We start from the raw sequence: 23,051 nt of genomic DNA on the forward strand, positions 1-23,051 counted from the left end.
TGGTTTCCAAACTCCTCCCACCCATGGACCACTTGGAAAATTGCAAAGGGTCTTGGCAGAACACTTAATTATTTTTCTGCCTGTTGTAGCAATTACAATGCGCTATGCAGGGTGCTGCAGGATTTTTAAATATATTATTGCTTCTTTTATTTCTTATATGCAGTGTTAGAAATTCCCAACTGCAACCATGTGGAGATCTCTGTATGCCGGGCTGGCAAATGACATCCCCATCTGGCTGGGTCCTTAAGAAGCTAAGCAGAAGAACTTATTTATTGCGTTTATATCCCACCTTTTTCTCCAAGGAGTACATGGATCACCCTCCTCCTCAGTTAATCCCTACAATGACCCTGTGACATAGGTTAAGAGGCTGTGACTGGCCCAAGGTCCCCCAGTGAGCTTCATGACTGAGTGGGGATTTGACCCTGTCCTCCAAGGTCCAAGTCCAATACTCTAACCACTATACCACACTACTGGCTCCCTACAGTACTTCTGCTATGGGGCAAGCTATATAAATTAAGTGGGTAAATAAATAAGGGGGAAGCAAAATGTCAATTGGAGAAGAATCTGAAATATTTTCCTTGAGGCTTGAACTTGTTTTATTCTGTATTATTTAATTTGATGTTTTAATGCTGTAAAAGCTTTGAGATTTTTTCATTAAAATATAAAGCAGTATAGAAATGAAATGACTACTACCACTACTAAATTTCATTGGGAAAAAGGGCTCCTAGACTTTCCATTGTGGCATCCATAACCTAGGTTTAAGTTGCGATCTGGCAATTAGTTTATATATTTGAGTTTCTAACACTGCTTATAGGTGTTTTATTGAACATGTTAATTGTAACTTGTGCACATTTAACTTTTGTGCATTCAGCTTTATGCACCTGGCAAAATTTCTTTTAAGATTTTAAAAGGGATGGAAAGGTGGTGAGTGTTTGGGGGGAAAGACTTTGGCAATCGCACCCGCCCACTGAACCTAATGTGTTTCGACCATACGTCATTTTGGTTTTAGGTGTTATCCCCGGAATGTAACTCAAGTGTAAGCTGAGTCACCCATATCACAATTTGAATTCCACAGAATTAAAATTGTTACATGCTCTTCAAAGACATGCTGTGGGCCACCTGAATGAAGTTTGCAGACCACAGTTCAATTCCCTGTGCTGTATTTTATGGAATTACTACATTTTAAAAATGTGGATTGTAAGGTGTGGAGAAGATAGCCTGTTTTAATCTCTCAACTGAAAGTAATTTACTGCAAAGTATTGCAGCCGGGATCCAGAAGATTGTGCATAGGTATTAAACACAGGCACCAGGGATTTATTGCCTCCCATACAGAGCATATACCTCCTCTGCCTTACTATGGCACTGCTAAGGATCAGGGAGGGCCCTTGGAGCAGCATTTGATGCGATGTGTGGGACTGTAGCTTGAAGAGGGAAATCACTCCCTGGTCATGCATTGCTACACATCCAAAGGCCTCTTTGAATTCTACAAAGTCATTTAAAGGAAAAAAGAAACGGAATGAAAAAATCAGCTGGTCTTCCATGTATTACAATGTGAACTGCATGACTACTATGCAAAGCATAATCTTACATTTTACTAAAAAATTAAAGAAAGAAAGTTAGGGATTGATAGTTGGGCCCAGAGGTGAATTTTGCTCATACCTGAACAGATTTTGGCTGAAGCCCAGAACTGCCCCTCTCAAGCACTAAAGACTGGGCTGGTGTCAGACTGCGTTCCTATTGGATTAAAAAGCACAACTGTAAATATTCTTGTGAAACAAGCCGAATGCTGCTGATTTAATCCTTTACTAGTTCCCTTTCAGTTGGATGTACTCAGTATGATGTACACAACATGTAATTACTCACTTAGGAATCATTCTTAACACACACATCTTCATGCTCCTGAAGGGGAAAAGGGCAGAGGTGTCCCTTTGTCCAGTGCTGCTGGCTATTGAAGACACTGTGGTCAATGAAGGTGTGGCACTGTTTGGGAGTTACCACCAGCCATGTTCCCACTGGCAGTGGCTGGCACAACACCCCCGAAAGGGTTGTTTTGAGTGGGTGGAATACTGTCAGCCAGGGAGCTGCTGGATCCTAAACGGGCCCAGTGACAGGCCAGGGGCTTGATTCAGGCCTTTCTGTTGCAGCAACATGGTGCAGCATAACAATACGCAAACCAGAACAAAAAATGTGATTTTCCTGTCCTGGCCAACAGAAACTGGCAAGGATTTGGCTCCAGCACTGGCTTCATTCACTTCCATCAACCCCAAGGCCAGGGGTCCTGGGTTAAGATTCATCGTTCTATGCCAATACTAAAATCCCCAAAATATCCAGCAACAGAATCAAACATTCTTAAATCAGCTGAACCACAAATCTGTTCAGTGCCTCTGATAATTGGAGTTCAAATGTGCTAAAGGCTTCAGACTCAAAATCTCTCAGTGCCAACGTAAGGGGCATGCAGTCTCCAGTCAGTTTCCATGTCAGCACAGAGACTAGGTACCTGTCTTTTGCAGGAGACACTTAGATGCACATAAAGTTAAAAAATGCCAATTCTCTATTTAGAAAGAATCTTTCAAGCTGTATGAGCATTCAATTACATGAACACATAGACACAGGTTTGCTATCTCAGAAAGTAAGTCTTTTTTCTGTTCATCCAAAAAACCCTTTGTTTTGTCAACAATCACATATATGGCAGATCAGATATATGCAAAATGTTCCAAATGGAAATGGACAGACTAGGTCTTTTGACTACAGTGGTACCTCGGGTTAAGAACTTAATTCGTTCTGGAGGTCCGTTCTTAACCTGAGGTAGCACTTTAGCTAATGGGGCCTCCCACTGCTGCTGTGATTTCTGTTCCCATCCTGAAGCAAAGTTCTTAACCCGAGGTACTATTTCTGGGTTAGTGAAGTCTGTAACCTGAAGCGTCTGTAACCCAAGGTACCACTGTACTGTTGGATTCCATCACCTTTAACCCCACTTAATCGATGATAGGTTTAAAAGGTACTAACCAATTCAATACACCAAGTGGTTACCTCAAAAAGAGAGGCTATAACTTGTTGGGATGCAAAATGCAGCTCAGCCAGAAGGGCAGCTAAGATAAGAGTAATTGGGGGGGGGGACCTAAAAAACCCCAGCACAACACCCTTATTTTATGTAAACTCCCCTCCAAAGCATGTTTCATTACTTCATTTACAATTTCATTAACACTGGTTGGAGAGGCATACCAGCACTTAACTAGTTCTATTACAATAGTATCTGGATAATGCACACCTAAATTGTAACTTATACATCAGGAGAGAAAAGTGATTAGATAAAAATACCTGATCAAAGTAGTTGCTTTTATTATATGGCACTTTGGAACCAACTGACTGCAAAGGAGCAGATGATTTATGTTCTCCTGAATCTTTCTTCTCCACATCTTTTGTAGGTTCATTACTGCATGAAGGGGATCATAAAAGGTCATATTTTGCATACCACCCTTTTTACATGAAACATGCTTTTTATGTTAATTATGAGGATTATGTTAATCTTCTCAAGTTGCAATTTACAGCTGTGTTTCCCACATCCAAAACTCTAGCTCAGGGGTCTGCAACCTTTAAGACAAAAAGAGCCACTTGGACCCGTTTCCGAAGAAAAAAAACCTGGGAGCCACAAAACTTGTCATGATAAAAATAACTTTTTTGTCACTTTTTAAAATTATTTCTTTGTTTGACCCCTCAGAATTACTCCTCCTCATAGAAATAAACGTTAAATTAACAAGTTACCTTTTTTTTGTGTGTGTGTGTGTTCTTCACTCCCCTTCAAAACAGTGACCAGCGTACATGCCCCCTTTCAATGCAGTGACCAGCGTACATGCCCCTTACAATGTAGTGGGCGGGCAGGTGACGTTGGGACGGTGCGTGACTAACGCACGCACCGTCCCCCATGCGACGTCACAGCCAGTACAGCGCCCGCCACAGTGGGGAGTGTCGGGGCGCACAATGCGCCTCCTCCCCTCGCTAGTATCCGCCCCGGAGCTGCGGCAAAGCTGTAAAAGAGCCACATGCGGCTCCTGAGCAGCGGGTTGCAGACCCCTGCTCTAGCTACTACATAACTCTCAGTCTCTCGAAGGTATTTTACAAATGTAGTACAAATACTAGCTGATTATTTCAGATTTCTAAACATGAATATATTGTGTGTGTGTGTTTTATAAATCACCTGCTATACTGTTCTTTCTGGTTACTTCCTTGGTCATCATCATCACTGAAGTTCAACTGTTCAGTATAATCTACCTCACTCTGGGCTCCTAGAATAATAAAGAATGGTAGGTCAGCACTGCAAAACACTTTTCTATATGCAACCAGTTAAATGTTCACTGATATTAATGTTCTTACCAGCCCAGCCTTCATCAGCTTCAGCATCCAAATTATCAAACTTGTCAAGTTCTTTGAGCTCATTAGCACTTAGGATGGCTGGGCGTTCTACAGTTTCTGAGCTCCATGAAGAGGGCCCTCTACCCCTTGGTCCTCTAGAAAAAGAAAGCAATCTATCATGTAGGGTTTATATATCAGTATTTCATAGTTAAGTTACTGAAGAGACTTAAGATTAGTTTAAGCTCAATATTGAAAGAAGTAGATACTTGTTTACAAACAGCAAGTTTAATTAACAAAGGGAACTATTTTCAATTACTAGATGTCAGAATCAAATGTTAAAGAACCAGAAAGGAAAAAAGTTCTAGGTGCTGACATATTAAGTGCTTGGGTGTCTGAGGTTTCCCCTGTGCTGTTGAAAGAATAGAGAGACAATTTAATATATACCAGACACACGACAATATATATCATCAATAGTAATTTTATGCTTTGTATTGTTGCATCCTCTTTAAAGTTTAAAATAACCATGGTTTTAAAATTATGTTAAACAAGACTATATATGCATTATGCAAATATAGTTGTGATATCAAAAAGTTTTAAGAGCAGTAATCAAATAATGCATGTAATGGGTATTTTTACCTGGTAGCCTCAGATGGAGCAGGGAACCTGCTGGGACCTGGCATCTGAGGATATGCCAATTTGGGGTACTGGTTAAACATCTAAGGCAAAAACAAAACACCAGATATGTAAACATTGTATTTTAATTAAATGCCAAAAATATAAATTGGAAAGTGAGCGTTTATATAATATACCAGAAATAAAAACTGAAGTCTACCTAAAATTAACAAACTCTTAAATTGACAACTTTATACAGTTAAGTTATTTAGATGTGTGCCTTTTTGCAAGTCCCTTGCAATCAATCACAATTTCTCAATCACATCACTTGCTAGGAGAAAATGACTCTCAGCAATTAACAGCAACAAGAATATAAACATCATAGCTGCAAAGAGCTTAGCAATTCCACTTCAAAGGAAAGTTTCCCTCCCTTCAGATCCCTCAAGAGAAAGAAGTCTACAAGATATTGATGGACATGACTTACATAGGGTGGTATCATTGCTCTGTACTGAGATATGATCCCAGGCTGTTGCTGACCATTAAGCTTGGGAGCAGGTGGCAGCGCTATCCTTATATCCCTCTTCTCTGGTACCTTGGGGCCATCACTCTGTTCTACTGCTCCAGGCACATTACCGTCTTCTTGAGCAACAGGTTTTGCTTCTTGATCAGTTGGGGAATTTGGAGAGTTCAGATTCCTGCCTCCACCTTCTCGCCAGCTAGCAACATCTGCAGTGGGATAGGGGAGGTTATATTCTAAACAGATTTCTGAACACCATTTATTTTGTGTTGTGCAAAAAGTGCTTGGTATATTTCTCACCAGCTTCATCCACCCCTACCCCCCAAAAAGGACCTTCAGTGACAAAACTGTCATCTCAGCCTACTTGAGCTGTGACACCACCAAGAATTAGTCCACTTTAGCCACAGAAATTGTTTAACTTGATCAATTCAAGCTCTCTATAACCGAGAACATTCAGCAGTTGCTGTTTTAAGTAGGGCTATCAATCAATAAATAGGGCTCAATTAAGGCACTATACTAAACAGTGGTTAAAGAAGCTGAATTATAGTTTAATGCAGTGTTTGAATTGGTTAACCACAATATGCAATAGTCTGGCAAAACCCAATCAAAAGCCACATTTTGAAGTGGGTTTGCAAACTGTAGTTTGTGCTAATTATGGTTGGCATTATGCATTAACTGACATTCCAGTTACACCACTTGCTCCATTTCTAAAGGCCAATGAACCTACAGCCTGCATAACAGATCAGGTGGAAAATGACTGTAGACAAGCAGCAGTCATGATTTGCTTGTAGGTTTGAATGAGGAACTAGTGGCCTTGCAGGTGTTGTTGGACTCAAACTCGCATCAGCCCTGGCCAACATGGCCAAGGATGGAAGTTGTTGTCTAACAACATCCAGAGAGCCACAAGTTTCCCATCCCTGATCTCAACTACCATGAATGCAAACCATGTCAGAATTTTTATAAGTTATGTTTAGAAGAAGGGCAAACTACTGGGCTCAGTTTGGATATAAAACCGGAAAAAATGCTTTTTCCCAATTACATCTGATGCAGAGGAGGAAGCTAGAGCATCTGTCTGTGCTTGTTGTCAGCTTCATTGACTAATATTTAATTTAGGTCAAGAGATCAAGCAAATGTCTACGTGAACAAGTGTTTCTTCAAGAGCTGGTAGAATTCATTTGCATATTACTTTAAGAATGGTAACGTGGGCTAAAAACTAATTAAAACTGTATTCAAAACTATTATTACATTTTATGTGTAACTTACTTTGTGGTCGTAAACTGGGCCCAGGACCATAAGGCTCTTCAGCTGCATCCTTCTCTTTAGTCTTCTCTTGATCACCAGCTGCCTGCAGACTAGGAAACTCTTGCTGGAAATAGCTATTTATTTGAACTCCAGGACCTGAGATAGTTGTAAAAAATGCAAGTCAGTAATTAACAGTTCAGAAAATCCAAATCTGCGATGTGGAACGAAATAAGCTTTTGTTTTAGTCTCCAATTTCAAGTAAAAAATACTTCTTCCATAAGAGATCCTGGTACTTCAAGTACCACTACTGGATCAATTGTCTTCCTTATGGTAAGAAGCTATAGCAAGGAGCAAAGAGTAGCCTGCTCTGTTTAAATATATAGTATATGAATATCTTACTTACAGAAAGGTTTTCCAGAACTATAATGGCAGCGACTTGTGATCACTAGCTTTAACATAACCAGAGGTTCATTTGAACATAGCCTAGAAACCTGCTTTAAGAACACACTACATAAATGGGGCCAGAAGATAGTTTTTGGTTCTTCTGTGATAATAGTAACAATTGTACAATAGAGCAATCTAAACCCTCAACCTGCCGTGCTGGAGAGGCTTTGAATGAAGCAGAATTGTCCTGCCCAGTCCAGCTCTGCTGGTGAGGAACAACCCAAAGGGCATGCCTAGATGGTGAGTGGGCAGAAGATACCACTGGTGCTAGTGAAGGGACCACTTGCATGGAGCATTAAGGGATTGGGTGGCCACAGGATCCACTGGATCTTGTGCTGGCCCTGCTGCTGTTCTCCATGCCCCCCCATTTCTGTCCTGGTCTGCACAGACAACAGTGCTGTGGATGTGGTGGCAGCAGTCACACTACTCCATCAAGCTCCGCTGCTGATGGCCAGGGATTTAGACTGTGCTCTTAGTGATACTAAATGAAAAATCTCTGCTTTCCATAGATATGAAGCAACTAGTCATCTGCCAAATGCAAAGAAATAATTTGCCTTCTTTCTTCTAATTTATTTTCAGTATTGGAACCATAGAAGCTATATTACACAGCTGGACCGCCAATCCATTTAGCGTAGTATCATTTTCCCGGCTGAAAGTAGTTCCTCAGAGTTTCAGAGTCTTCTCCAGCTCTACCGAAAGATGACAGGAATTGAACCAAGGATCTTTTACAATTCCTCAGGAGTTTTTTTTCCCACTGGAACCTGTCAGAACCCAGTTCTGGCACCACTCAGGTGGTAACAATTGCTATTCTAATGAGAATGAAGGAGGTGTTCATGGTGAATTCCGACAACTCTTTTTCTAGAAAAATAGCACTAGGCAAAACTAACAAGGTTCCTTTACTAACAAATAAATGTTACTTTATTTGTTAGAGTAACATTTCAAGATAAAGAAACTGCAAAAGCCTCTTTGCTTTATTCAAATGTCCAATACAAAATAGCTACACAGACTTTCAATCTAAATTAGAGCAGTACTTGTTTTTAACTACTTTTGCAAATTTAGGGAAACTGTCTTAAAATAATATACAGCGGTATCTTGGTTGTCGAACTTAATCCATTCCAGGAGTCTGCTCAACTCCCGGAACCGTTTGAAAACCAAGGTGCGGCTTCCAATTGGCTGCAGGAGCTTCCTGCAGTCAAGCGGAAGCCACGTCGGAAGTTCGGCTTCCCAAAAAAGTCCACAAACTGGAATACTTACTTCCGAGTTTGCAGCGTTCAGGAGCTAAGCCATTCAAGAACCAAGCTACCACTGTATTCATAGAATTATGATTCTTACTTTATCAAAATATCAATGTAAAAAGTTCTAGAAATGTGAGGAAGCAGGATTGTGTACATTCCTGATACACAAGAGCACACTCTAAAAAAAGTAAGAGTAGACAATCCACTTGTCATTCTGTAGATTATACTGAATGTCCATTAAAAATCTCCAACTTTACATATAAATACAAAGTGAAATTAGTCCTTAATGTTTTCCCTGTGTACCACTTTTTAACTAGCCTATTTACAAGCATACTTTAGCAATCTTTAACCATGCTGGAAGCTAGAAAGATTGAATGCTGTCTTATACCAAGTCCACACCACTGATCCATCTAGCTCAGTACTGTCAGCTATCCAGGGTTTCAGACAGGGGTATTTCCCAGTCCTACCTGGAGACACCAGGGGTTGAGCTATGATTGTCAATGAGAAACATGCCCAACTGAGTTCAATGGGGCTCAATTCCAGGTAAGGGGGTAGAGACTGCATTCTTACCTAGCAGTAAATCCCATCAAAAACAACAGGGCTTATATTTCTGAGTAGCTATTAATTGTACTGGAGCCTTAGTAAGCTCCTTGGAGTGGGGGTGGCCTGGTACTCCTTATGCTTTTCTACACAGCAATATGACCATGTACTCCAACTCCTTTCAGCTCAAAGCAGCATGGCCAGTGGTCAGGGATAATGGGAGCTGTAGTCCAGAAGCATCAGGAGGGTCAGATGTTAGGGAGAGAAATTTTCTAGATCAATTTTCTTATACATGCACCTTTGGATACCCTTTTGATCATAAACGTTTCACACAATAAAAACTGCTGTTGGAGGGTGAAGCAGATCTTCATTGACTCTGATGAACCAGTCTCACATTGAAGATGGAGAGTGTTTCAGAAGCCAAGAGGAGGAAAAGGAAAGAACTTTGGAGGAGTTAAATTCTCTAGAACTGTATTGTCGGCCAGAGTGTGCAAAAGAAGGATCGAACTTTTTTTATGTATGCTACAACAGCAGCAAGGATACTCATTGCTAAATGCTGGAAAACTCAAGATTTGCCCACGCTGGAAGAATGGCAGATGCAACTGATGGATTATATGGAACTGGCTGAGATGACTGGCAGAATCCGAGACCTGGGAGAGGAACTGGTGGAGGAGGACTGGAAGAAATTTAAGGATTATCTACAAAAACATTGTAAATTGTATGAAAGCTAAGAAAGATGTAAGATTTGTAATAACACAGCTCCAACAAATTAGTAATAAGGAATGTAAATTTGAATGTAATTGAAAGAAAAGACAAATTTTGGATAAACAATATTTCAAATTAAGATCTCAAAAGTGTGATTTAAATTCTAAAATTTGAGATTTAATATTGGATAATTATATGATATGAATGGAAACAAGTAAATAATTTGCTAGCAAAATTTGTGAGTTCAGAATGCAGGAACAAGAGATGTGAGGAAGTCCAAAGAGGAGAATGAAATGTGGAAATTTGAAAAGACTATGTTATTATGTATGTTTTTTGTTTATTGTTTAAAAAACTTTAATAAATATTATAAAAAAAAAAAATTCTCTAGAACTGTCATCCCTTCCCAAAGCTGGAAAAATGCTAACTAAGCTTTGAGAAGGAGGTGGAAGAACTATAGGACCCTGTCAGAGCCCTTTTGCCTCCTTCCCAAAGCCTAGCACCTTGCTTACTCAACTTTGGGAAGGCAGTGCAAAGACTGGGGTGGGGAGTCAAATGTTGCTGAGGGCTGCCAAAAAAGGCCATGAGGGGCACACATGGTGCTTGGGCCATGCATTGGACCACCTTGCCTTAACTGCAAAAAAAGAAAAAGAGTTTGAGGGTGAAGCATTGATGTTCTGGTAAAATAACAGACCATGCAAGGCTTAAGTCAGCTCACTAATGCAACCGAAGCTTTCCCAAGCAACATAATGTTTAAATAACTGTGTGTTCCACTATGCCAGTGCCCACCTAGTCCAAGTTTATTATATCCATCTATGGACCAGGTTCCATGAAAGTCATGGAAGCTGACAGCTGTCATCAGGTATACTCTAAATGAATCTTGAAATAATTAGTTGGAGATTTTATATATATATATATATATATATATTCCTTCAACTCTCAGTAGACCAAGCGGTAAACAAATTCAATTAATTATAATAAACTTGTCAGAAGAAAATATTTTTTAGTTCTAACGCTGGAACTGAAATTCTTCTCTGTAAGAACTGAGGGAGAAATCAGACTAACCACAAAATCAGCCATTGCCACCCCAACACTATTTGTCCCACGAAAACATTAAGACCTAGCTTCTATGAAGCTTGTCTTGCACCCCTACCACCAGCAGCAGAAGAGGAGCAGTAGCCAGATCAAGTGCAAAGCAGGTAAAACTTATGCTATCATCTTCCTGCTTTGCCTGCTACAACTCCCCCGAAAGGAGGAGTGATGCCAGACCATCCCTGGAGGACAATGGACCCACACACCATGGACTTGTGACAGCTGACTTGAAAGCAGACTTTTGGGTAGGGTGGTTAAAAAAAGAGAGTGGGAGAGTAGTTATCTAATTAGTGATGGGAATCTTCTTTGTTTATTATTAGTTATAGTTAATGCCTTTCATGTATTGTTTTTGTTTTTACATGTTACGTTAGGTGATATACTGATGAATTTGTATGACAGCCCCCCCCCCCGGTCTTTCCTTATGGTATTAAGCATGTGTGCATAATGTATTGCTGTAAGTTGCTTGGAGACCTCTGGATGACAAGCAACTATTAAGTTTAATTAATATGAACCAGATTACATTATGATATAAGTTATTAAATCCAAATTCTATTCAGAGTTACTGAAATTAATTGGAGATGTCTAAGAAAAACACTGCAACGAAGAATGCTGAAATCAACTGATCTGCAGTGACATTTTAGAACCTCTCAGCCCTGTAATACTGTAATTCACAAAGTGTGTGTTGCGAGGCAGGCTGAAATGAATCTCAAAATATGCTGCTGCTAAGTGGTATGCATATGCATATGGTCAGAGCAAGATGCCCTGTGCAACGCCGATTCTCTCCCCACTGAAAGTATTAAGAACAGCACTATCATTTTGAAGTTGCACCATGAGCAGCTCAAAGTACAGCTCAAAGTTATGAGGGAATACTGCTGCGACTTGAGTTTGGGCACTGAGCAGTATGGAATTTATGTAAGAGGCCCAACAAAATGTCTAGCCAATCTGACCAGAAATAGTTGGCAGATGTGTAGTTAAAAGTAACTGTACAGTTAGTCCCTTACATGTATGATAGCTGTGACACATAATGGATAAGAAATCTCCCACATATAAAACACCCACTACTGACCCAATCTTATGTAAAGCTATCATTTTCAACTGCATTTACTCGGGTGTTGGTGTCTCTTCTTGCGGCAGGGGAAGGGACCCTGGGCAACAGGGATGGAGCAGGCCAGGCGGGTTGTGCCGCGGTGACTGCTACTACTGTGGGCCACAGTGGCGGTGTTGTTAGTGGCTCTGGGCCTTGTTGCTGCTGATGAAGAAGGAATTCAAGATGAGCCTTTTGAACCGAAGACAGCCTTGCCTTCTGAGGAACAGGTGAAAGAGCATTCAACTGGAACCCATGTGGTAGCAGGTCAGATCTTCATTGACTCTGATGAACCAGTCTCACATTGAAGATGGAGAGTGTTTCAGAAGCCAAGAGGAGGAAAAGGAAAGAACTTTGGAGGAGTTAAATTCTCTAGAACTGTCATCCCTATTAAATAAGGATTTGGAAGAGGTAAAAGCACAAAAAGCAGTTTTGACAGCCACTGGAGGAACTGCAGATGGTGAGCGATGCTACTTCCCCTTTATTTTTCTGGAGAAGGAATACTTAGAATGTACTGCAGATGGGAGGGAAGATGGTAGACTCTGATGTGCAACAACCTACAATGGCAAGGCTTATCAAAAGTGGGGCTTCTGTGAAACTGAAGAAGAGTCTAATTAGAGAAAACAAATGCAAGAGGCAGAGGATGTTTACCAGACTGGAATGAAAATCCTTAATGAAAGCAGTAAAAAGGCCCCAAAGAAGCCTATCAGTACCTTATGAATCATACCACTCAACCTTCAAAGCTATTAATTTAAACTACAAACACAGAGATAGAGAGAGAAAGAGAAAGAAAGAAATGGATAAATGGATGACATAAGATTTAAACTTTTGGGGGAAACTAGATGTCTAGGGCTTTTGTTCTCTCTAAAATGTTTTACGATATAAAATCATTACTCACTTTTCTATCAAGTGATCTATGCTAAATTACTCATCAGAATAAAACTGCAAAAGACATGAGGTTTCCTTGAATGAAAGTACAGTACAGCCAAGAACAATGCTTCTACAATGCTATCAATTTTGGCTGCCTCAAAAAATTAAGACCAACTGTCCTAAGATGGCAATGCAAAGCGGAACTGCTAGCCCAACTAGGCCGGCCCACCTCCACTTACCATCACCCTGCCCACCTTGCTTGGTATTGGCCCATGATTTGGCAACAGGAGGTGCTTCTTGAGGAGCAGGAACTGCAGGCTTTGGCTGGGTCTGTGGCACTTCTGGCGGTCTGAAACCATAAGAAATGTGAAGAAGCAATCCTGTTAGCACAAATGTTTTAGCAGGGGTTGAAAGAGGATGTTACTTATAGAAGACAGAGAATTCAGACTCTTGGATCATTAAATAAAGTGTTTGCCATGGATCTTCCAAAGTGCTCTTGTGGCATATACCAAAACTTTATACCACTATGCTTAATGAGAATTTACAGTATGACCTTTAACTTACTTTTCTTCCTCGTGTTGCTCTTGTTTAGAAGCCCATCCTGTGCCATCCTTAGGCACAATGTTTATATTAGGATCATTGCCTTTGTTTTCTGCTTTAAGACTGGGGAGATTAGCAGGAGGGGGCATCCTTCGTGAAATGGCAACTTTTCCAAGACTCTGTAATCCATGGCGTGTTGTGACTGTATCAAGAAAAGACATTTTAAACTGCTGACTGTCACAGAAATGTACAGATTTATCAAAGAAATATGATTCTAAGTAGAACTTGGAAGATCTGCGAATCCATTGCTCCTAGATCCCAAGTTAGGATTGCTTTGGTATTTATTCTACGTGTACCCTGTCCTTCTATTGAGACAAATATGACTTCCATTGTTTCCATAAAATGGGTGCCTCTCATATCTCAACCAGGATGCTATTCCACAGGAGAGGATGCATCAATAGAAAAAACAAGGGGACAGGCCAAAATATAAAAACACAATATGTAGCAAACAAAGTACAATGAATGTATTCGTCACAATGTACCCGTTATTACAAGGCATACAATACATACAAGCGGTACTCCAAAAACATCAAAGTGAATACAGAGTTACAATTAATGATGTATTTTCTTATCTCCAATGCAAAGAAATTATTGAAAGTGATGGAGCAGCTGTAGTAATCGGGACTGCAGCCTGGTGATCCCAGTATCAAAGCGAACTGGCTCTAGCCAGTATACAGCAGAAGCTTCAACTTGTACCTGGTGTGGGACTTTGTTAACTTACAGGCTGAAGGTTTTTTTCTCCACTCGTATTGGAGTACCACTTTGTATGTATCGTATGCCTTGTAATAGCGAGTGCATTGTGATGAATATATTCGTTGTACTTTGTTTGTTACATATTGTGTTTTTATATTTTGGCCTGAATCCGTTTTTTCTATTGGTGCATGCTTTCACACAGTGGGTTCCTTCATTTTGTTCCACAGGAGAGGGGCAGCCACACTGAAGACCCTGCTCTGAATGACTGTGGAGTGGGGCTTCTGATATTTTAGATGTGATTCCCGCCTTTTAGCTGTAATTCCTGAATTGCAGGTGGTTGGACGAGATAACCCTTCAGGTTGCTCCCATCTCTACAGTTCTATGGTTCTATTTAAAAAGGTTCAAGCACACTAACAGCCTAATAAAAAAAATAAAATTCAAAATGCACAAAACAATCATAGATGGCAGACAACAAGTTAAGGATAAAATGCTAGGGAAGTTTGAAACAAGTACATTACTTAGTAGGCAAAATGCCTGCCAAAAGAGAAATACAGGCTCTTTAGGCTCACAGAAGGCCTAAAGAAAGAATGCAAGATAGGCCTCCCTCAGTAGTGTGTTCAACAGTAGTAAACTAAACACATTATTTAGATTTATTTATTTGTTAAATTCATATCCTGCCTTCCTCCTCAAAGGGCATCCAGGACCTTCCAGAGCAGATCTGGAGAGCATGGGAGGGACTGGAGGGGGAGAGAATCAGCAGTCCTCTTGTGCAAGTGGGTGGACATCATTGATATAACTCAAAATGGTAGCCAACTATAAACAGCTCATTAAATTTAGATGAGATACTTTAATAATGCAAACAAAGCTATCAGCAATGAGTATTTCTCAAACAGTAGCAGCTCATATTACTTTACATACCTGTAGCTTTCTGTGTTTCCAGAGTCTTTCCTTTATAAGTATTAAATAGACTAAGTGTTGCATACTTGGTTTTTCCATCCTTTGCTTTTGTGTTCTGTCCTGACTTTTCAGACATTTCAGTTCATTGAGCTAGAGCCTCCTTGCTCACCCCCTCAAAATGAAAGGAAAACTCATTAGACAATAAATAAATAGACATGTTAACCAGTGAAAGTGACATAGCTTATTTGAGAAAATAGGCATTCAGAAAGAAAGGTGCTGCTGCAAATGTCCCATGATGACATAGTTGTAGCTCTGCCTATTGTGTATTACAATGGATAATGTAACAGGATGGGCTCTCCTACCAGAGTATAGGAATACTTGGCTCAAGAAACTGCCACAGCACAGGCAGTGGTCAGATGAACTGCAACACAGCATTGAAACAATGCTGCTGAAAGACTGTTGTTGAGATGCTGACATGCATTCATCATTAAAACAATTTCACAATCCATGATACTGATTTTCCAGAAAATTTAGAACTAACTTTTTTTGTTCTGATTTCACCCGAAAATTAGTTAGGATGTTAACATATTTAGTAAATTAAACTAAATCCAAAAAGTATGTCAGGTTAATTTTTCGTGTTGTGTTTCCCCAACAGCTAAAGGTATTTGACCTGAAGTATCTGAAAAGAAAAACAATTCAGTAAAACACTTTATGTGATTTAAATGTTATATTTAAATCGGGGTGGGAAGCTGGATCTGGCTCTCCACTGCCATGGACCAAATGTGAGAGATGAACTGGGACAGCCACCTATCACTTGACATCACAATGACATCAGGTGACTCTTTTTTGCCTGCATGTACAGGCAAATGAATGCACAGCCTGCAAAACTTTCAGCTGACTGTTGGGTCTCATGCTGTCCAAAGCAAAGTACTCCACATGACCAGAAAATCAGCTGATAAGTTAGATCCTGTGGAACCCCTTTGCACAGGGTTTTGCAGGTGCTGCCAATAAGCTTGAAAAACTCCTTACAGTTGAGCCATGTCTTTATCTGCCCCACATCTGACTTGTGGGCCAAATGGGAAGGCCTGGTAGGCATGTTAAAGAAACTGATCATCAGTGGGCAAATTAAGGGAACTGATCATTCCTCGGGTATATTATACATGCCCTGTAGTCAAACAAATATAGAAGTTCCATGGACACAACTGAAACACCAATGTGTTGCTGAGGAAATATGGCATGTTTCCTGTTGCAATTTGTCTTCCACCAAAAACTACCACTACACAAATCTAATCTGCACAAGATCATATGGCTTGCTGCTCAGATGTACTAATGCTAACAACAGAGTCATCCCAAACTGCATTCTTAGCTAAGATCATGTCATGTCATGTTACATTTTCCACTGAATCGCTCTAGTTCTATAATTTTTTGAAGAGTAATATTAAATAAAGGAAATAGCAAACCTTATGGCTAGAATGGCAAACATAAAATCAAAGCTATAATTGCTGATTCCTAGGAAGTCAATATATTTATGCAAACAACTCTGCAGGTATGCAAAACTTGTTATGTTAACAGTTTTCAGTGTCTTCACCACATCACATTAAAATCTAAATAATGAAAGAGAAATGTATTCTATGAATTATGATACCTTAAAATATTTACAGGTATTTTAAAAGAATTTAACTCTTTGAGTAACATCACATACTTGATGATGTAGTAAAAAAATTGTGTTCTGTTATTTTTGACTACTGAGAAAATCTTCTATTCTGTATAAATATTTGAAAAGTTAACACCTCATAACAATACTTTTAGAAGTTTTGTTTACTAAATATAAATTAAACATACTAAATCAGAACTCTGTTAACTTAAGGGAGTAAAAAAATTACTGGAAAAAATCCAATTCAAAGTTTCTAAAAACAAAACAAAACACTAACATCACTTGCTGAAATATTGCTGAAATATTGCTTCCATATTCTTTTGTTTTCTACAACATTTTTCTCAGTAAACCATCACATACATCTATAGACTGTGCAGCCTATATGTAGTCAATCAAACAGGTTTTTCACTTTTTGTAATACAATTATGCTCCAAGTACAGTATAATCACATCTTATGTTGGGGTTTGCTGGCAGTAGTATTCGCTCACAAGCAAGCTAGCCACCTCATTCTATACTAGCTGCATATGACATCTGTGATGTTGTGAAGGTCCAACACTAAAAAAAATATATAAAAAAAATAGCCCCCCCCCTTTCTGATTCCAAAAATGCAAAAAAGGCCTCAGCTGTATATGGTATGCAGAGTCAACTGTTACATGGTTTCAAGTGGTATGTAATCACAAACTAAAGAGGAGATGTAACAGTTCTGACTATCAATATATGCCAGATTACAAATGGCATATGTCAGCATCTGCTGAATCATTCATACTCTCATCAAAGCATAGGAAAATGAAATAAATAGGTTTCCACATCTGCCAGTATGCCTGGCTTGAGGTCAAGAAGTTTACCAGGATGAGGGTTACTAGGTAAAAATGTATTTTTTAAACCAGACAGGGGAATCCAGTTACTGACAGCTCAACACATTAACATTTCCAGTTTAAAAAAATGTTCTATCAATATTTAGTCGTACCTTGGTTCTTAAACACAATGCGTTCCGGGAGTCCGGTAGACTCTTGGAACCATTCAAAAACCAAGGTGTGGCTTCAGGAATTGGCTGCAGGAGTGTCCTGCAGCCAACTGGAAGCCGCGCTGGATGTTGAGTTCCGAAAATCATTCAAAAACCAGAACACTCACTTCTGGGTTTCAATTGCTCTGGACCGATTTGTTTAGGAGCAAAGATGTTTGAGATCCAAGGCATGACTGTATACCACATTGCAATGAATTAGTTAGTTCTCTTGTCTTTTGGGCAGTTCAGAAAACTAAGTAGAAAGACAACACAGCCAGTAAACCTTGGTGCATTTGCCAGACCGATGACAGATGTGGAATTCTGTTCTCTATCCTAAAGGAAGGGAAGAGCTAGCAACCTCATGGCATTCCCTGGCTAAGGAATAGTGAGGCTAGCAGTGCCTACTTGTTCACCTCTTCTACTAGCGGAAGGTGGGGGACTGAAATTGGAAGTTTCCTTTTTAGATAAACTACGGTTTGTTGGGTTCGGACAACATGACATGGTAAATAGAAATTTCTCTTAAATAATAACTAGATAAATATAAAATCATTTGGATATAAATTATGTAGTTGATTGACTCCAGATATAAAAGCTGAGGCTCCTGAACAGGCTCTTGGACTGGGGTATTGTTTGGAGGGGTGTTTGGCTGTTATTGATATTATTTTCTATCTTTATACAGTCAAACCTTGGTTTTCGAACATCACAGCTGCTGAATGATGAAAACCCTGAAGTGAATGCTTCCATTTTCGAACACGCCTCAGAAGTCAAACAGCTTCCACAGCGCATTTTTCCATTTTCACCATTCACTTTGCTGACAAGCCCTTTGATTTTCTGTTTTCAAACATTTTGCAAGTCGAACAGACTTCCAGAACTGATTACATTTGAAAACCAAGGTTCCACTATATTTAGAAATATGTAGAAAGTGTTCCATTTTGTTGTGTACTTTTTGTTGTGTTTTATTTATTGTGTACGGCTTTATTGTAATTATGCAAATCTTTTCATGTAAATAAAATACTGATAAAATAAAACGCTGATAAAATACATTTCTACTTTCCCAACTAACAATCAGATCTTATTCCTATTGGTCATTGGAATTTCATTTTTGTTTGCCACTTTCTTTTGTGATGCTTTGGCTACACCATGGCAGAGTGAAGCAACATTGGAAATTTGACAAAACTGTGCTGTGTGCAGGTTCCTATAATCCCATGCTTGGCCTCAGAAACTGTGAGAGCTGCTGGCCAGACTAACCCTATATGAGGATATTTTAAAGACATTCTCTCCAGTGTTTGAAATTAGCCAGGCACATTTTGCAGGCCACTTGCGACCAAGTGAAGATGTCTGGGAGCCAAGGTGGTGCCTGACATCTCCATCTGGAGGTGCATGCATGGGGATCACTTTATCCCTGGATAAAGTGACTTTTCTTCTTTAAGTTCTCAGAATTCTTAACATAGCTCAATGTTATCATCTGAACTACCCAAATGTTTAACTGATAATCTATCACAATCAGTCCATCATTTGAAAAATACAGTAAGACTTGCCCAAAAAAGGGAACTAGACATTCCGTTTGGGAGACCGTAACTTTGGTTTAAGGAGCCATTTGACCCCTAGCTTGTATATCTGAGTTTCTAACACTGATTCCCTCTATAGGTAAACAAAGAAAATATGCAAAATGTGACATCATAATAATATGTGACAAAGATGTAGGCTTCTGATGTAAGAATGAAATAACCGTATTAATAATAATACTCTTATGTAGTTACGAATTAACATGGTTTCTGGTCAGATGCGCAACATTGTTTTGTAAAAATATGAATAATATAAATGGATACGTCCATTTAAAGCTATCATTTGAGTTGGTTTCCTTTCCTAATGATTTAAATCAGGCACGTCCAACTCCCAAGAAACTGCGATCTACTCCCAGTATAAAAAAACTGGCAGTGATCTACCCATTGTCATTGGAGGGAGGTGGAGTGTGGGGGGGGGGTGGAAGGGAAGGATTGTCCAAAGTTGGGGGACTGCCATGGGGAGGATTGCCCAGAGGACTTGGGAGCTGGGGGCACTGCTATGCAGTGGTTCCACTCTTTCCTCCTGGGCCGTGTCCAGAGAGTGGTGTTGGAGGAGTGTTCAGACCTCTGGGCTTCAGGGCTCATGCTTTTCAACATCTTTATGAAACCATTGTGATAGATCACCAAGAGGTTTGGGCTGGGTGTTCACCAGTATGCGGATGATACCCAGCACTACCTCTCCTTTAAATTGGAACCAGTGAAGGAAGTGAAGGTCCTGTGTGAGTGTCTGGTGGTGGTTTGAGGATGGATGGCTGCTAATAGATTGAGGTTGAATCCTGACAAGACAGAAGTACAGTGGTACCTCTGGTTAAGAACTTAATTCGTTCTGGAGGTCTGTTCTTAACCTGAAACATTTCTTAACCTGAGGTACCACTTTAGCTAATGGGGCCTCCCGCTGCTGTCGCACGATTTCTGTTCTCATCCTGAAGCAAAGTTCTTAACCTGAGGTACTATTTCTGGGTTAGCGGAATCTGTAACCTGAAGCGTCTGTAACCCAAGGTACCACTGTACTGTTATAGGGGAACAGGGGGCGGACAGGTGTGGACTCCCTGGTCTTGAATGGGTAACTGTGCCCCTGAAGGACCAGGTGTGCAGCTTGCGAGTCATTTTGGACTTGTCCATGGAGGCACATGTCAATTCTGTGTCCAGGGCAGCTACCAGCTTCATCTGGTACGCCAGCTGAGACCCTACCTGCCCGTGCACTGTCATGCCAGAGTGGTGCATGCTCTGGTTATCTCCCGCTTGGACTACTAAAATGCGCTCTATGTGGGGCTACCTTTGAATGTGGCTTGGAAACTACAATTAATCCAGAATGTGGCAGCCAGACTGGTGACTGGGAGCAGCTGCTGGGACCATATAACACTGCTCTTAAGGGATCTACATTGGCTCCCAGTTGGTGCTGACTTTTAAAGCCCTAAACCATGGGTAGGCAAACTAAGGGCCGAGGCCCGGATCTGGCCCAATCACCTTCTAAATCTGGCCCATGGATGGTCTGGGAATCAGTGTGTTTTTACATGAGTAGAATGTGAGATTTAAAATGCATCTCTGGGTTATTTGTGAGGTATAGGAATTCGTTCATCCCCCCCCCAAAAAATAGCACGGCCCCCCACAAGGTCTGAGGGACAGTGGACCGGCCCCCTGCTGAAAAAGTTTGCTGACCCCTGCCCTAAACAGCTTTGGCCCTGTATATAAAAAGGAGCATCTCCACCACCATTGTTCAGCCCGGGCACTGAGAGCCTTCTGGCCGTTCCCTCACTGCGAGAAGTGAGGTTACAGGGAACCAGGCAGAGGGACTTCTCAATAGTCGCACCCACACTGTGGAACCACCTCCCATCATATGTCAACTATTTGACTTTTAGAAGACACCTGAAGGCAGCAGTCCTGTTTAGGGAAGTTTTAAATGTTTGATGTTTTATCATGTTTTTACTACTCTGCTGGGCAGCTGCCTAGAGTGGCTTGGGCAACCCAGTCAGATGAGATGGGTGGAATACAAATAATAAAATTGATGTTGTTGTTGCTGTTGTTAATGCTAAGACAGAAGTGTCCTTGCAATTGTCTGAAACCTGTACTGCTGATAGAAGCTGGGTGAGATGAAAGCATTTGGAAAGACACCAAGGAAATAAGAAGAATCCTCATACAGTAGTGACTCCACTCTAGGGTAAACTTCTTCTACCAAGCTGACAATAATCAGCAGAACTCATAATGATAGATTCAGAATGGAAATTCAGCAGTAAGAGGTAAACAAAAATTGTCATCAAGCACTAAGCATTAAGCAGTTGAAGCCAGAAAAGTTAAAAATACCAAAGTATGTTCAGACATACCACAGTAGAAATTTACTGTGGTACCTTGGGTTAAAAACTTAATTCGTTTCGGAGGTCAATTCTTAACCTGAAACTGTTCTTAACCTGAAGTACCACTTTAGCTAATGGGGCCTCCTGCTACCACCGGAGCACGATTTCTGTTCTCATCCTGAAGCAAAGTTCTTAACCCGAGGTACTATTTCTGGGTTAGCAGTGTCTGTAACCTGAAGCGTATGTAACCCGATGTACCACTGTATAGGTAAAGAAATAAGAAATGGCTGTGATCTTACTTTAAAAAATTCAGAATTTGACTTAAGAGTAGGAAGGAGGCCCTGTAGTCCTCCAACGTCTACCAGTCCCAGCCAGCAGGCCAGAAGTTAGGGGTGGTAGGAGCTGAACTCCAGACCATACTTTCCCCAACCTCAAGTTCAGCTACCTTTATTATTATGACCAGAATTCCACATTTTGCTTTTCATACATGCCATGACACTGCCCTCTGGTAGGCATGGTAACCCGCAGCAGGCAACTTTGGAACGGCACATCCTGTAGAATTCGATCAGTTATAATTTATCTGCACAATCAGGATGAATTCCAGGAACCAAAAAGTTGTATTGAAAAATATGTCTAGCCCATTTTGCAGTGTTAAAAACTCAGATATATAAGCTAGGCACCAAATGGCTCCTTAAGTCAGGTTAGTCACCAAAGCAGAATGCCTAGTTGACATTTTTGGGCCAGACAGCTCAAAAGTCGTATTTTTCAATATGACTTTTTGGTTCCTGAAATTCATCCTGAGTGTGCAGATAAAATACAATGGATAGTGTGTGAAAACAGGCAAGGATCCTCAAGCATGCACCTGTAGATGGTGGAAACGTCAGGCGCCATCCTGGTGCCCAGCCATCTTCACATGGTCACAAGTGGCCAACAGTCAGGTGCAAAATGCAGTTGGCAGATTTTGAATGCTGGAGTTCCCTCCTATAGCAGTTTGCTTGCTTTCTATGGTGAGTGTAAATGAGGAATGGGGCACTTGGTTGCTTCTCCACCAGTCCACTCACCTTCTCCTGTGCAGGAAAGGTGGCAAAGGCCTTATTAGAAACTACATTGACGAAACTTATTAGAAACTGCATTGACGCTGCCTGACGAAACGAATTAAATCGGGCGGTGGTGGCGCATCCCCAAGTAATAAAGGACCCGCAGCAGCCTAGGCCTGGATTAGTCAGGAGAAAGTTACTCATTTTTCCTCTCCCAAGGAAGGAATCTGGGAGGAGGGCGAGGGGAAAGGGACGCGCCGGAAGCTTACGCGTGAAAGGGGAAAAGGGAAGCGGGGACGAAAGAATGGCGCCGGAAAGCCTTCAAAGTGGGAAAGGGCAGGATGCGCAAGAGACGGGGAAATAAAATGAGGCCGCGTCCCCAATTCCTCCGCCCCCCCCCGCGCCCCCTCTCCTCGTTCCTCCGCCCCCAAGCGCAGCAGCATCCCTGCCCCATTCAGAAGCGGGAGGAGGAGGCCGGAGCCGCTCCCCTTTCTCTCACTCCGGCCCGCCGCCCTCGCCTCAGGCCCCGCCACTGGCCCCTCAAGCGGCGGCCTCCCCGCGCCGGGTGCGGGAGGGCGAAGCCTCCCACGGCCGCCGGCTTGACGCGCCCGCTCCTCCCCGGC

At 41.0% G+C, this 23,051-nt stretch overlaps 1 protein-coding gene across 13 annotated transcripts in view; it reads right to left on the bottom strand.

Moving 5' to 3' along the window:
- Positions 1–23,051, bottom strand: part of PRRC2C (proline rich coiled-coil 2C) — a 75,450-nt gene that overhangs the window by 52,219 nt on the left and 180 nt on the right. For 12 of the 13 annotated variants that reach the window (XM_081866698.1, XM_081866706.1, XM_081866705.1 and 9 more), the window contains exons 2-11: positions 14,900–15,050; positions 13,253–13,430; positions 12,928–13,037; positions 6,743–6,877; positions 5,447–5,688; positions 4,987–5,066; positions 4,372–4,505; positions 4,196–4,283; positions 3,319–3,433; positions 1,660–1,734 (exon numbers count right to left, since the gene is read on the bottom strand). In XM_081866698.1, coding sequence (XP_081722824.1) covers positions 1,660–1,734; positions 3,319–3,433; positions 4,196–4,283; positions 4,372–4,505; positions 4,987–5,066; positions 5,447–5,688; positions 6,743–6,877; positions 12,928–13,037; positions 13,253–13,430; positions 14,900–15,014 — 1,272 coding nt within the window. In that variant the 5' untranslated portion in view covers positions 15,015–15,050. The remainder of the gene's footprint in view (positions 1–1,659; positions 1,735–3,318; positions 3,434–4,195; positions 4,284–4,371; positions 4,506–4,986; positions 5,067–5,446; positions 5,689–6,742; positions 6,878–12,927; positions 13,038–13,252; positions 13,431–14,899; positions 15,051–23,051) is intronic. The other variant, XM_081866700.1, reaches the window with a different exon arrangement.

The sequence above is a fragment of the Podarcis erhardii genome, assembly GCF_964252035.2.
Source record: "Podarcis erhardii genome assembly, chromosome: 6".
Taxonomy (NCBI): domain Eukaryota; kingdom Metazoa; phylum Chordata; class Lepidosauria; order Squamata; family Lacertidae; genus Podarcis; species Podarcis erhardii.